The 15,816-nt window shown below is 41.2% G+C and overlaps 1 protein-coding gene across 1 annotated transcript in view; it reads right to left on the minus strand.

Moving 5' to 3' along the window:
- The window catches only part of MEI1 (meiotic double-stranded break formation protein 1), a 669,052-nt gene that overhangs the window by 21,030 nt on the left and 632,206 nt on the right, over positions 1-15,816 (minus strand). The window contains exons 26-27 of the mRNA XM_030213469.1: positions 3,703-3,787; positions 648-826 (exon numbers count right to left, since the gene is read on the minus strand). Coding sequence (XP_030069329.1) covers positions 648-826; positions 3,703-3,787 — 264 coding nt within the window. The remainder of the gene's footprint in view (positions 1-647; positions 827-3,702; positions 3,788-15,816) is intronic.

Raw genomic sequence — 15,816 nt, forward strand, 5'->3', positions numbered from 1 at the left:
GAGAAAGACGCCCATCTCCCGATTTGGGTTGCAATATAGGCGTTTTTCTCTTTCGATTATAAGCTGGATTGTAACATAGTGGATGATGGCAGAAAAAGACCTGCACGGTCCATCCAGTCTGCCCAACAAAATAAACTCATATGTGCTACTTTTTGTGTATACCTTACCTTGATTTGTACCTGTCTTTTTCAGGGCACAGACCGTATAAGTCTGCCCAGCACTATCCCCGCCTCCCACCTCCGGCTCTGGCACAGACCCTATAAGTCTGCCCAGCACTATCCCCTTTTTGGAAAAAAATGTCTTCCCAGAACACGTAGCATGCTGCTACTCACATTTAAGGCCTCTTCAGGGACTTTGTGCTGAATCTGTTCCAATACATACATATTAGCATTTAACGCCTGAGTTAAGGAACGGGAAAACACAGCACAGTAACCCCCTAATATTTCAGTAGAGGAAAACTTCTTTTTCAGCTACCTTTGAAAACCTGATTAATGCTTTCAAATGAGAGCCATATTGAAAAGTATCCGGAGGATATGAAAATATGACTGCTAAAGGTCTTCTGATGAGGTATCATATCTCTGCTCAGAACCTAATACACAGAAATGAGATGCATCATATCCCTGTCTTAAATGACTACTTAAAAGTACCTGGACCAAGAGGTTCTGCAAGCCAGCCACCAAAAATTGCACCCTTTGTGTATCGAGAGGATAAAGAGCAGCATCCTGTTCTGTTAGTGGCCTGTTTCGCATTTTGGAATGGATGACTGTCACCAGAGTTGAGCTGAAATTCAGTCTCAGGATTGATCTCAGGAACTGAAGAAGGCTGACTGATACAGGATGATCATTATTAGTAAGTACACCAATTCACATCTGGAAAGCTTCAGAAAACATTTCAGAATGAAGTTGTGTGGATATATGGTGACCAGCTTAATATATCTGTGACTAGTTTTTGAAAGTTGTATTCCATTAATCAATGAGTATGTCCAAGTGCTTAATACACTATTACATAGATAAAAGAGGCTTGTTGCTTGCTGTGTCCATAACGTGCACCACATAATGGAGATTATTTCACTGAAATCTGGTTACAGAGTTGTGCCAAAAGACAGTGGATCTGTTTTATGAAGGGTTTTCTCCTACTTGATGTTTATGGAAGCAACCATTGTAAATCAAGCTTATTAGTCAAAGTGGCCAATGTACTGTATTTACTTATGCAGATACAATGGTGAAAGCCAGAAAGGATGCATAAGAGTGTGAAATGTGGGCACAAAAAACACATGCTGTTGTACTAATCTGTCAGCCCAGGCTGTGCTTGGGTCACACTTGTTTCATTAGCCAATATGGAATAAGGCTATTTCCTTTCACTTCTGCTTTTGGCTGTACTGGCTATTTAAACAAGACATGGGAAGGGCACATTTGTGAGCCATTTAAGGAGGTAAACAGAGATGTATCTGGGAAACATATCCTCTCTGAAAACCTTTCTCTTTTGTCTGGCTAAAAGTACATACAGGCTTCCATTCTGTAGCACTCACTTATAATTAGGTACAAAAAGGCTTGCTAATGGCAACAATTTCAGATAAGCCATTTTCCAGAGAACTAAAAAACATTTCACCATGTGTAACTAAACACCGAATATGCTGAATACCTCAATCAAAAACATAAAGCATTATACACACTTTGCATGGAAAAATAACTCAGAAAATATTTTACGGGCCACTATTCAAAGCAATTTAAGTGGGCATGAGATGCTGTCTTATGTTGGCCCCGGCCGAGTATCACCTAGGATCTGCATAAGATCTGGCGGCCTGCACATGGCCCAGCACTGAATATCCAGAGCTAATGTATCTGGCAACAATCAGCATTGTAAAAAAATGCTGACTGTTGCAGGCTGAACATTGACCCGATAACTTAAAAAAAAATTTGTCATGATGTTTCAGTTTCTCTGCTTCTGGATGATCTTTGCCTGCTGCTGGATCTCATCAGTGACCAGCTCATGGGGTGTCTTCTCAATGATTGGACTCCCCCCAGAATCAGAGAGACACCGAGAAGAAGGAAACATTATGGTACATCTGAAAAGAAAAGTACTGAGGCGGTAACTGTTAAAGGACTATTGAAGATTTGTTTAAAGATTATTCTAAATCAACAAGGGAATTACTTATTATAACAGGCTGTCATTTTGGAAATGACATCTTTAAAAATCTGTTCTTAATTTTTTTAAATATAGTACTATAACAGTGGAAGGTTGGCTTCTGATACTGCAGGCATTACATTTCTGCATGGATATCATTACAGCAGGGCCACGTTTATATTTATTAGGATTTATTTACCGGCTTTTGGAAGGAATTCACTCGAGGCGGTGTTGGAGCTACAATCCTGTAGTAATATCAGAAGCCAAGGTTCTGCTACTGTAGCACTATTGACAAGTATTACAAGTGCCACATGAAAAAAAAAATAAAACAAGGAGTGATTATTAAAACTAATTCTGCTTCCAAAAATCAGTCTCCTATGTCATTTGATCACTGACTGGCCTCATAAAACAAAAAAACTAAGAGACAGATATATAAAAGTGTTCAACCGGGCAGGAGAGGCTCAGCTGGCTATCCACCAATATTCAGCAGCACTTAAGCAGGTAGTGCTATTAAATATTGCTTCTGACTGATGTGGCACTGTCTGGTTAGTGCTGGGGGATGGGGGGGATCTTGGAGTGGAGCTTAGGTAAAGCTTGCACTTAATTAGTGAGCGGTGATAGTCTGCTAAGTAAGCTGATAAAGTTAGGACAGCAAAAAGGCTGTCCTAACTTTATCTGCTGAGCTAACCGTGCATCGTCTGAATATTGGCCAATGCTTGGTTAACATCCGGGTGACAGCACTTACCTGATATTCAATGCTGGAGCCTGGACATGACCTGGAATTGAATATCCAGGCTCAATTCAGCCTACAGCTGTCAGTGGCTTCAAAACTGCTGACTGCCATGGGCTGAATATTACCCCCAAATTATTTTAGGATGCCATGTGATTGTATCACAAGCCTTTTGAGATATTCGCTATTGTCATTTGTGGCTGTGTTGATTCTGAGGTCTCCTTTTTCTCAAAATATTTTTGGATTTGTGCCACTTGCATTATATTATTTGTTTGTCAGTTAGAGAAAATGAAGAGGAGGTACTTACTGTTTTGTCCATCTATCCCCACCTCAGAAGTTGATCAATATCAAGTTTTTCTTGTCTAGAATAAGCTGCTAACCAACCTCCTCCCCTTCATGGATTAGTTCTAAGAAGCAGCCCCTTATCTCTGTATCAAGCTCACGCAATAGCCTTCCATGTCATGATGTGATTTTCATCTGGAGCAATTCCTCTAAAGCATTTCAGGTAACCCTCAAACTATTTCATAGTTCACCCTGTCCGGTTAGTGCTGAAGGAGGGGGCGGGGGGGAGTCCATCAGGCCCAAAGAGCATGATCAGTATGAAGAATCAGGGTCTATTACTTGTCAATATGTTCAACCAGCCCTAGAGCTATCAGGCCAAACCTTATACCTTAATTTTCCTCCTGTATTTTATGGCTTACACAACACTGATATCCAGGCACCAATTCTATAACTCCAACTGGAGTCAGCTACTGTACAAAATAACCAAGGTTTGGAGAAATAGACATGGTTGCATGAGGCACTGCAAGAAAGCCTTATTCTATGTCAGGAACTCTATGATTACATACCTAAGAACAGGAATGAAGAGTCCTTCTTCCTGAAGGAAATAATATTGAGTATCTCATCTAGATCTACAGAGACTCCTTTGTAAACCTGTTCAGTGCAGAAACAAATGGGGTAAAGAACTCATCAATTCCTCAAAGACAAAAAACAATTTTAAAACAAAAATTCTCACATTATTAAGAGAATAACCTAGAAAAGTTCTTTATTGGTATTTTTTTAATATGATGTCACACAGAATGGTCCCTCTAAGTTAGCTCTTGTACTGTCAGAGACCAGCCAGACCTGAAAATAATTAGGCCTTGAAAAGCCATTACTGAGCAAGAACCAGACTGAGAAAGTGTGGGTGCAGAAAGGGTATGTTGTTTGACAGTTATGCCATATAAGGATATGGTGATAGTTCTGAGAAAACATGTTATTAGCTGACATGGCTGAGTAAGTGGCCAGAGAGTAGAACCAGTTTTGACCAGTGCAAACAGCTACAAGAAAAAGGGAAATGAAATGAGGAGCATACCCAGCCTTTGCAACAGAAAAAACTGTAAAGTAGTGGTCAGTTAGAAGCATAACGCCAAGTATGGAGATGGGTGTGTGTTTTGACAGTTTCTTGTATGATGACTTGTGTCACATGATCAGTTTGTTTATACACATGTATAAAAGTAAAGAACAACAGAACTCCAAGGGAGAGTCTACCTTCCCTGGCTGAGGAATTAGTTAGGAGAGGTTCTCCCCTTAACCTGTTCTTCTGTTTTGTATTATAGGCTGCATTTTATGTACTTCTGCTTTTGTATGAGAACAATAAATGAACAAAGTTTGCTAACAACGTTGTCTGGTGAAAGCTGGTAATTCACCACTAAGTTATCCTCCAAAAAGGGAGAAGGTTATCTCCCACAAGGATATACATAGTAACATAGTAGATGACGGCAGAAAAAGACCTGCACAGTCCATCCAGTCTGCCCAACAAGATAAACTCATATGTGCTACTTTTTGTGTATACCTTACCTTGATTTGTACTGTTGCAGGAATTACCACTATTGTTAGCAGAATCTGTGGTACTTCAGGAGTCAAACATCACACACCAGAATGAGAGAGAAATCTTCTTTATTTGCCAGCAAACAAAGTAGGACATCAGCACTAGGTCTCTTCTTCTCTTTCTCAGCTCTCTGTGTCTTGTGGCTTCTGTCTCAGCTCCTTCTCTTCTTCTTCTGACGTAAGCTGCTTCTGCTCTCAGTTATATAGGGTCCTACACCTCTCTAGCCCCCCTTTCTCACCAGATGGTAAAGAATAGATTGATTACCCTGTCTTGAACTAATTATTACTTACACATTACTTAAAAATATCATTTACATAGGTTTGAGATATTTCCTAAACTGACCTATGACCTGGGGCCTCTCAAACTAGACAATGTGGCACCTATCTCTTGCATTTTATTATTATTTCTCATATTCCCAGTCATAGCTTAAACTGCTAACTGGACTCTGGCATTCATTAAGGGGTCAAGGGCCAATCTTGCTTAATAGCACACATACATTTATTACTTTCAGAATACCAGTCCTATACTTAGCTAAAATTAATCAAGACTTTCCCTGACCTCTTTCACCTATTAGTTTCATACACAAAACTAGCTAGGACTGTGGATAATTCAAACCAGATGATGACCTCTTAAACTGCAGACAAAGCTCACTTGAAAAGTCAGTCAAAGATGTAACACTGAATTGAAAAGATATTCTACATAGAAATAGAACTTATTAATTACACAGAATAAAACATATTCTAAAATAAGCAGAAATCAGAATTCCTTATAAGACAAATTCTAACTCATCTAGAATATCTAAATCTGAACTATCTTCTTCTAACCAGCATTCAATCTAATCCTTTCAAAACTACAGTATGCCTTGCTTGCTGATCCCCTCGAGATTATCCAGATGTGGTAAATAATTACTTCTCTCTGACCTTCTAACCTCTAGTCTAGCAAAAGCTAGACTTCTGAGTAAATTAAACCCAGATGGCATTCCTCCACTTTACAGGACTGAAAAGTTAAACACCAAATTAATATGATTTCTTTGCCCAAGCTGCCTCAGTACCTGTCCTTTTCAGGGCACAGACCGTATAAGTCTGCTCAGCACTATCCCTGCCTCCCAACCACCAGCCCTCCCACCACCGGTTCTGGCACAGACCGTATAAGTCTGCCCAGCACCATCCCCACCTCCCAACCACCAGTCCCGCCTCCCACCACCGGCTCTGGCACAGACTGTATAAGTCTGCCCAGCACCATCCCCGCCTCCCACCACCGGCTCTGCCACCCAATCTCGGCTAAGCTCCTTAGGATCCATTAGGATGTGTGTAACTGTGATGTAAGGAGGGTCACTGGCCCCAATTCTCCCTCTTATTATACTCTCTGGGTTAGGAACTCAGCACTACCTTCCCTTCCGTAGATAAGTGATACACTGGTGTAATATTTACATGCTTAACAAATTTAAGGAGATGCATCACCATGGGTTTCTCATTAATAACTTTCCTGAACTAACATACAGCACTCTCACACAACTCACTCCAAAGTGCAATTACAAAGAACAATCCCTAGACATAGCTGTTCTGACTCTCCATTATTCAAACTACAGATTACGGGCTGTAAACAGCAAACTTACAGGTCCTTGTACAACTTAATCCAAAGTACATTTTCTGAATAGTTAACAAAGTTCCCTAAACATAACTGTTCTGCCCCTCCATGACACACATTACAGTCTAATGACTTTAATGACATTTTTTCCAAGGACAAGCAGGATAGCAAATCCTCACAACATGGGTGATGTTACCAATTGAAACCACAAAGGGAAGCTTCCCCATCTTAGTAAGTACTGGAAGCCTTTAGGACACTTCACTGCACATGTACACTACTTTCTGCCTGCCTTTATAAGATTCTGGTGAGAACTCATTTAGAATATTATGTACAATTCTGGCGACCACATCTCCAGAAAGATATAATCAGGATGGAGTCAGTCCAGAGGAAGGCTACTAAAATGGTCGGTAGTCTTCGTCATAAAACATATGGGGACCGACTTAAAGATCTCAATATGTATACTTTGGAAGAAAGGCAGGAGAGGAGAGATATGATAAAGACATTTAAATACTTACATGGCATAAATGCATAGTAAATGAGTTTCTTTCAATTGAAAGAAAGCTCTGGAACGAGGGAGCATAGGATGAAGGTGAAAGAGGATAGAGTCAGAAATAACTTGAGAAAATACTTCTTTACAGAAAGGGTGGTGAATTCGTGGAATGGCCTCCTGGTAGAAGTGGTGGAGACGAAAACAGTATCTGAATTCAAAAGAGCTTGGGACAACTACATAGGATCTCTAAGGGAGAGATAGGGAGAATAGATGGTATGGATGGGCAGACTAGATAGAAAAATGTAGGCAGATAACGACCATATGGCCTATGTTTCTATGTTTCTTGTTGCTGTTGGGTAGGACCACCTCAATCTTCATCTTTCCATGGAGCTGGTCAAACGCATGTCACTGGAGCTCATCTCAAGATGTAATTATTGCTTTAAAAAGAGTTTTATTTTGTAAGCTTTGTTGGTAGTCCTGTTGCTGTCATGTGGTATTTTTTCCAATTAGCATTTTAGAAAGTTTTTTTTAAATCTGTTTTTAAGTTTCCTTTATTTTTTGTGTTTAGCCCAATGTAGGCCTCAGTCAGAGTATTTTTGGTCAAAATTTAATCATTTGATTTTGCAGTAGCTATTTTCCTAGATGATATGTCCAAGAAAAAAGCTCCCAGTGGCTTTTAGAAGTGTATGTGGTGTAAAAGGACTGTATCTATTCTGGATACCCATAACTGGTGCCACAACCATGATTTCTCTTCATTTTACAGATGTTCAAGAGAGGTCTTTTTGGTCATGAAAAGTAGCACAAATGTATTTGTGGCACTGAGCGGTCCAGTTCATTGATCTTGGCTTGAATGTCCCCTTCCCCCTTCCGTTATGTATCACACAGTTCTTTCTTATAATGTAAAAAATATATACAGTGGTGGAAATAAGTATTTGATCCCTTGCTGATTTTGTAAGTTTGCCCACTGACAAAGACATGAGCAGCCCATAATTGAAGGGTAGGTTATTGGTAACAGTGAGAGATAGCACATCACAAATTAAATCCGGAAAATCACATTGTGGAAAGTATATGAATTTATTTGCATTCTGCAGAGGGAAATAAGTATTTAATCCCTCTGGCAAACAAGACCTAATACTTGGTGGCAAAACCCTTGTTGGCAAGCACAGCGGTCAGACGTCTTCTGTAGTTGATGATGAGGTTTGCACACATGTCAGGAGGAATTTTGGTCCACTCCTCTTTGCAGATCATCTCTAAATCATTAAGAGTTCTGGGCTGTCGCTTGGCAACTCGCAGCTTCAGCTCCCTCCATAAGTTTTCAATGGGATTAAGGTCTGGTGACTGGCTAGGCCACTCCATGACCCTAATGTGCTTCTTCCTGAGCCACTCCTTTGTTGCCTTGGCTGTATGTTTTGGGTCATTGTCGTGCTGGAAGACCCAGCCACGACCCATTTTTAAGGCCCTGGCGGAGGGAAGGAGGTTGTCACTCAGAATTGTACGGTACATGGCCCCATCCATTCTCCCATTGATGCGGTGAAGTAGTCCTGTGCCCTTAGCAGAGAAACACCCCCAAAACATAACATTTCCACCTCCATGCTTGACAGTGGGGACGGTGTTCTTTGGGTCATAGGCAGCATTTCTCTTCCTCCAAACACGGCGAGTTGAGTTCATGCCAAAGAGCTCAATTTTTGTCTCATCTGACCACAGCACCTTCTCCCAATCACTCTCGGCATCATCCAGGTGTTCACTGGCAAACTTCAGACGGGCCGTCACATGTGCCTTCCGGAGCAGGGGGACCTTGCGGGCACTGCAGGATTGCAATCCGTTATGTCGTAATGTGTTACCAATGGTTTTCGTGGTGACAGTGGTCCCAGCTGCCTTGAGATCATTGACAAGTTCCCCCCTTGTAGTTGTAGGCTGATTTCTAACCTTCCTCATGATCAAGGATACCCCACGAGGTGAGATTTTGCGTGGAGCCCCAGATCTTTGTCGATTGACAGTCATTTTGTACTTCTTCCATTTTCTTACTATGGCACCAACAGTTGTCTCCTTCTCGCCCAGCGTCTTACTGATGGTTTTGTAGCCCATTCCAGCCTTGTGCAGGTGTATGATCTTGTCCCTGACATCCTTAGACAGCTCCTTGCTCTTGGCCATTTTGTAGAGGTTAGAGTCTGACTGATTCACTGATTCTGTGGACAGGTGTCTTTCATACAGGTGACCATTGCCGACAGCTGTCTGTCATGCAGGTAACGAGTTGATTTGGAGCATCTACCTGGTCTGTAGGGGCCAGATCTCTTACTGGTTGGTGGGGGATCAAATACTTATTTCCCTCTGCAGAATGCAAATAAATTCATATACTTTCCACAATGTGATTTTCCGGATTTAATTTGTGATGTGCTATCTCTCACTGTTACCAATAACCTACCCTTCAATTATGGGCTGCTCATGTCTTTGTCAGTGGGCAAACTTACAAAATCAGCAAGGGATCAAATACTTATTTCCACCACTGTATGTTCACTGCTCAAAAGAAAAATCCAGGTCACAACTCTCCAACATTGTGCATGCAGCCCTCCACCCTCTCGTCAGGATTCTATATGTCTATCACCTGACAGCCACCCACTGGGCTGGTTGTTGAACATCAGCAAGCTTAACCTCAAAGGCACAGTTTTAAGCCTGGATTTACTCTGCTGTAACCTCTGTCAGTTCCTCAGGACAGTTTCCACTCCTCTAAAACCTCCATGTCTTCCATAGGCTGTTCAGAGATCCTATTTTCAGGCTCCCCCTTCTACTCTGATGGCATTTTCCAAGGAAGCACTGCAGTACCCCTTCTCCTTCCAGCCTCTCTTTGGTTCTAATACATATTCTTTCGTTACTCAGGAAGTCTGAGCTGTGTTTTAACTCCTCCCCCTACCTGAAGACCGATGGCTGCGCTCCCTGGAGGAACATGTATGCCGCAAACCAATCCCTTCCCAGGGACAGGCCCAAATTTTTTTGGTTTATGGAGGTTGGGGCTGACTGTGTTTGTCGGCTCGTATCAACTTAATTCTATATTCTAATTTTTCTATTCTGTCAAAATGATAATGTTCTTTTCAATGTATGTGTGTTTTAATTTAATGATTGTAAACTGCCTTGATTTTATCCAAAGAAAGGCAGTATATTACATTTCTAATAAACCATAAACCATCTTTCTTACTGCCCTGGGTTTTAGTCTTGTCCTGAGGCAAACTGGAATATTCTCTGTTCAAGAAAAGCAAAGTTACTCACTTGTAGCTGGTGTTTTTCGATTTGCGCAACACCATCTGATGAAGCCTGGTGTGGATGCTGACTAGTATATAGATGTTTCAAGAAAATTCTAGTTGCATCCTACTGCGCATGCACAGATGCTTTCCTGCATGACACATAAGCATGGGTCCCTCAGTCAGGTAATATAGTTAAAGGAATACAACTCCTAGGGGAGGTGGGAGGGTATGTGAGAATACCTGGCCTGCTATCTTCAGAGAACACCTGCTACAGGTCAGAAACCGCTTTGTCTGAGAACAAGCAGGCCCAATCACACTTGTGGGAATCCATAGCTACCGGCTCACTGAAAATAACAACGTTGAGACAACAGGGACTCAAAACATTGAGGCCTCCAAATGAATTAGCCTGAAACTATATACATACTAGCTGTGAAGGTGCAGCCTAGAACATTGGAAAACTGGGCCTAGGAGGGTGGAGTTGGATTCTAGACACCAATCAGATTCTGTAGGACTATCTGACCAAACCGTCTGTCATGTCAAGTATCCTGTTCAAGGCAGTATTGAGATGTGAAAGTGTAGACTGAAGACCATATTGCTGCTTTGCCAATCTCCTCAGTGGAGGTTAATCTCAAGTTGGTTACTGACATAGCTATGGCTGTGACATTATAAGCCTTGACTTCACCTTCAAGAGTCAACCCAGCTTGGGCATAAGTGAACCTGATGCAATCTGCTAGCCAATTGGAGATTGTGCATTTGCTGCTGCTTACCCCCATCCTTTTTGGGTCCGCTCCAGGTGGAATGCTAAGACTTGCTTGCAGTTTAAGGTATGCAGTACACTTTTACCAGGACGGGCATGTGGTTTTGGGAAAAATGTTGACAGAAAAATTGACTGGTTAAGATGGAACTCCACCACCACCTTAGGATGAAACTTAGGGTATTTGCAAAGAACTATTCTGTTGTGATGAAACTTTGTGTAAGGTGGATCAGCTACTAGGGCCTGAAGCTCACTGATTTTGCGAGCTGAAGTGACTGCCACCAAAAACACAAGTTTCCTGTCAGATACTTCAGATGATAGGAGTCAAGTGGTTCAAAAGCAGCTTTCATCAGCTATGTGTGAACGTTGAGATCCCATAACACAGTGGGAGGTTTGTTGAGGGACACTTCCTTTTTTTTTTATTTTATTTTTAATGCATTTATGAAAGAAAAACATTTTTCCCCCTCTTTAGAACACTATAGGAAGGGCCACATGAAAGAAAATACATGGAGAAATCCTGAGGAAAACATAAAAATAATACAGCTTAGCACCCATCTATCCAAACTAAATACACCCGAATAATAGGTTCTAGCCAGCAGCCAATTTCTTCATTTTCATAAATTCACTAAGATGTTCAGGCTGAAAAAAAGCATACTTTATCCCCAAGAATTTAATCACACATTTGCAGGGATAGTTAAGATAAAATGATGCTCCTAGGGCTAAAGTTTCAGCCCTAAGAGATAGAAAAGCTCTCCTTCTCTCCTGGGTTGATCTAGTTACGTCTGGAAACATCCATATCTTTTTACCCAGGAAAAGTGCCTTTGCATTTCTAAAGTATAGGCGTTTAATCGCCTCCAGATCTTGCTCAAATACAAATGTTTCTCTTCCCTTCCGTTGTGTGCACTTGCCTCCACTGATGTTCGTACATCCCTGTATACGATTGTTTGTTAGAGATTCAATCCACTCCACTTCCCTCCTCCAAGTTCCGTTCTGTCTGATTGGTTCTTCGTTCCTGTGATGTCGCGTTTGTTTGCTTGGCAACTATGCAGCATTCCATTTCCTCGATGTGAGGGCAGGGACAGTGAGAGCCAATGAAACGCTGAACTACAGACTTACGAACCCTACACTGCCACAGTGACACAGACCAGCTTATTTTCGAAAGTGATCACCGGCCATCTTCCGACATAAATCGGGAGATGCTCGGCGATCTCGCAGAAGCGGCCAAATCGGTATAATCGAAAGCAGCTTTTTTGACAGCATCACTGCTTTCTAGTTGCCTCGCTGGCGAAAGTTCAAGGGGGCGTGTCAGCGGCGAAGCAAAGGCGGGACATGGGTGGGGATGGGCGTGGCCGCCAGATGGCCGGCTTTCATGGATAATGGAAAAAAAAAGCGGCGTTAAGCAGTATTTCGCCGGCTTTACTTGGTCCTTTTATTTTCACGACCAAACCTCAAAAAGGTGACCCAACTGACCAGATGACCACCGGAAGGAATCGGGGATGACCTCCCTGTATTCCCCCAGTGGTCACCAACCCCCTCCCACACTAAAACAATAAAACTAAAAACCTTTTTTGCCAGCCTGTATGCCAGTCTCAAATGCCGTACCCACCTCCATGACAGCAGAATGTGTTCTATCCTCTGACAGCCTTTCCCTGGTTGTGATGTGGCTCTCGGGTGAGTGTGACACCTTTTCTGTTAGGTGCACTGCAGAGTCACATCAGCAATGCATTGTGGTGGGTGTAGGGTAGTGGGTTTTACTCCCATGGTGCTTTTCCCCCTGCTAACTGGGTCAGAGTGTGTCCAGTTTTGTTTCCGGTAGTCCATGAGGTAGTGGCCATTTTTGTAAGCCAGTTTTAGATCACTTTCATGTGTTACCCACGTTACAGAACTTAGTTATTATCTTGAATGTGGCTGAAAGAGGGCATTGTACACCATTCTGCCAGCTCTGACCTACTGCTCATCTCAGTACCAGGGAGACTCTTTGCCAGTGGGGCACAACCTCTGATCTGCAGTTAACTGTGAGTAAACGTGCTTATTCAAATAAAGGACTTTTTCAAAGAGATTAGTCTTCAGGTCTCAACTGGTGTGCCAAGGTTATACAGCAGCAACAAGTCCTAGAGGCCTGAGTGTATGCAGGTCCCTGGAGCACTTTTAGTGGGTACCGCAGTTCTCTTAAGGCAGGTGGACCCAGGCCCATCCCCCCCTACCAGTAACACTTGTGCTGGTAAATGGGAGCCCTCCACAACCCACTGTACCCACATGTAGTTGCCCCCTTCACCCCTAAGACCTACGGAGTGGTATACATTTGTGGGTAGTGAGCTTTGGGGGGGGGGGGGGGTTGGGGGGTTCAGCACCCAAAGTAAGGGAGCTATGCATGTGGGAGCTTTTTCTGAAGTCCACTGCACTGACCCCTAGGGTGCCCAGTTGGTGTCCTGGCATGTGAGGGGGACCAGTGCACTACAAATGCTGGCTCCTCCCACGACTAAATGCCTTGGATATCGCCAGGTTGGAGATCACCGGTATTTTTTTCCATTATCGCTGAAAAACAAAACCGGCCATCTCAAACCCGGCGAACTCTGGCATTTGGCCGGGCTAAACTGTATTATCGAAAGAAAAAGATGGCCGGCCAATTAGTTTCTTACAGTTTACAAAATAAACTTATAAGTTGCAACACAGCAGCAATTACAAAGGTAAGTAAATAATAGCCAGAATTATTAACAACAAAATCTTTGTATCAATTGTAAATAAATAAAAAATATACTAAAGGCAAATATTCAGCTTCCTTAGACCACCATCAGTTTGGGAGGAGTACTCAAATAAGGAGTCTAATGACATATAGGTAAAAGGAAAATGGCCTGATCCACAAATCCCCAGTATCTTTATATTTCCCTTAGAACCTTTACACCAACTATCTGGGCAATTTCTTATTTTCTATGAACTTTTTAAGCTGGTCTGGGTCAAAGAAAATATATTTATTCCCCATATACTTTATACAACATTTGCAAGGGTATGCTAACAAGAAAAGATCTAACTTCTCTATAAGCTAGGAAAGTTCTTCTTCGATCCTGCGTAGTTCCCATCATATCTGGAAAGATCCACACTTTTTGTCCACAAAATATTTTTTGAGAATTTTTGAAGTATAATTTCAAAAGAGCCTTCAAGTCTTGTTCAAAAACAAACGATATCAGTAAAGTCCTTCGAGTAGACACTTCTGAAATAGATTCCTCCAATAAAGCTGAAATCTCTTGAAGATTTAATTCAGGATTTTGATCATTAACTATTGGATTCACCTCAGACTGTTTATATTCTGGAAGGTAATAAATTCTATTAATTGGCGGAATAGCAGACTGAGGGTATGCCAGAATTTCAAGGAGATATTTCTTAAGAAAGTGAGGTGCTTTTTATTATATAGGATGAGGATGATATTTTTGTACTTTAGATGATACCATTCAAAATGTAAAATGTTTTATTACTTATCATAGAAGAGCAGGCAAAAGCCAATTTTCTTATGTTAAATACTCAAAAGACGATGTTACATTGGTTTGGAGATCAGCTGCAAGCTGTATCGACTAAAATTGTTTTGACTTCTGGAGCTAATCTCAAATTTGAAGAAAAACCAAGGCATTAGGAAACAATCTTAGACTGTAAGTTGACATCTGAATACCAGATTAATGAATTAGTTAAAAAATTATTTTTTTGTATTGCTTCATCTCAGGTCTATTAGATCTTTTTTAAGTCCTGTAAATTTTAGAACAATTGCTCAAGCATTCTACAGCCAAATTTCGATTATTGTAATTCACTTTATTGTTCCATTACATTGTGTCTTAGAAAGAGACTTAAATTACTTCAAAACAGCTCTACACTTTTGATATTTGGTGTAGGGAGATATACTGAGTCCATTCCATTGTTAAATGAATTGCATTGGCTTAGGGTTGATAGTTGAATATATTTCAAGCTTGCATGTTTGGTTTATAAAAGTTTATATGGACTGAATGCAGAAACTGGGCCAACTGTTAATATTCTCAAATAATAGATCAAATTTGAGAAATGAGAAGAAGCAAGAGGTCTCCTGGAGGAAGGCTGTGAAAGAAGGATTCCTCCCAAGGAGATGGCTGGGCTCTAGTACCTGGGGGAGGCTCAGGGAAGCAAAGTGGCCCTTAAGCTAATATCTCCAAAGTTCACGTGGGAAAGACAATCAAGAATGTTGTGTTATAGATGGAAGCACTTAACTCCTGAGGAAGCATCACCATTGCGCTCACGAGATTACTGCTATAGCTTGACATTTTGACCACCACATTACTTTTAAAGTTCAGACAACTGAATTTGCACATTGAAATTAAAAAAAGGGGAGTTTTTAGACCGATGAAAGAAACCATGCCAGCATTGCAATAGTGGCTATGACCCCCAGATGGGTCTCAGAGGTATTTTTCTTCCCCCAACATAAAGAAAAATAAGGAATAATTCAAAGTACACATTTGCATGGGTTTCACTGTTGAGCTAAATGATTGCATGGAACTAGTCTGGCAGCAATTGCACACAGTTTGGTTTTGTATTTTACCTTTAAAATAGGAGTCAGCATTATAGTACTGATGTCTTCTGGAAAATTACCAGTTGAAAAGAATAAATTAGTCATTAAGGGGGTCTTTTACTAAAGATTAGCTCAACTTACTTGCAGCAGGGCCCATAGGAATAAAATGGGAACTGCTGCAGATAACTCAAGCTTTTAGTAAAAGATCTCCTCAATTTTTTAAATCTATGGCTGTTGAGGAAAGGTCTTATGGTTGTAAGACAAGGAACTAAATCACAATTACTTTTAGTGAATTGTTTTACACTTAATAAGAAGACTCTTCCATTGGTATAAATTCAAACTAAACTGTCTTGTCCTAAAAGTCAATATATGAAGAGTGTAAATTTGGTTCTAATTTAATCAGTCTTTTGATTTAAGTAAGTTGCAAGTTTGTTTGATGAGGGGACATACAAAAAGAGACCACTATTATTATTGCTGACTGTATGGCATGAATATAGACC

This window comes from Microcaecilia unicolor, chromosome 1 (assembly GCF_901765095.1).
Source record: "Microcaecilia unicolor chromosome 1, aMicUni1.1, whole genome shotgun sequence".
NCBI lineage: Eukaryota > Metazoa > Chordata > Amphibia > Gymnophiona > Siphonopidae > Microcaecilia > Microcaecilia unicolor.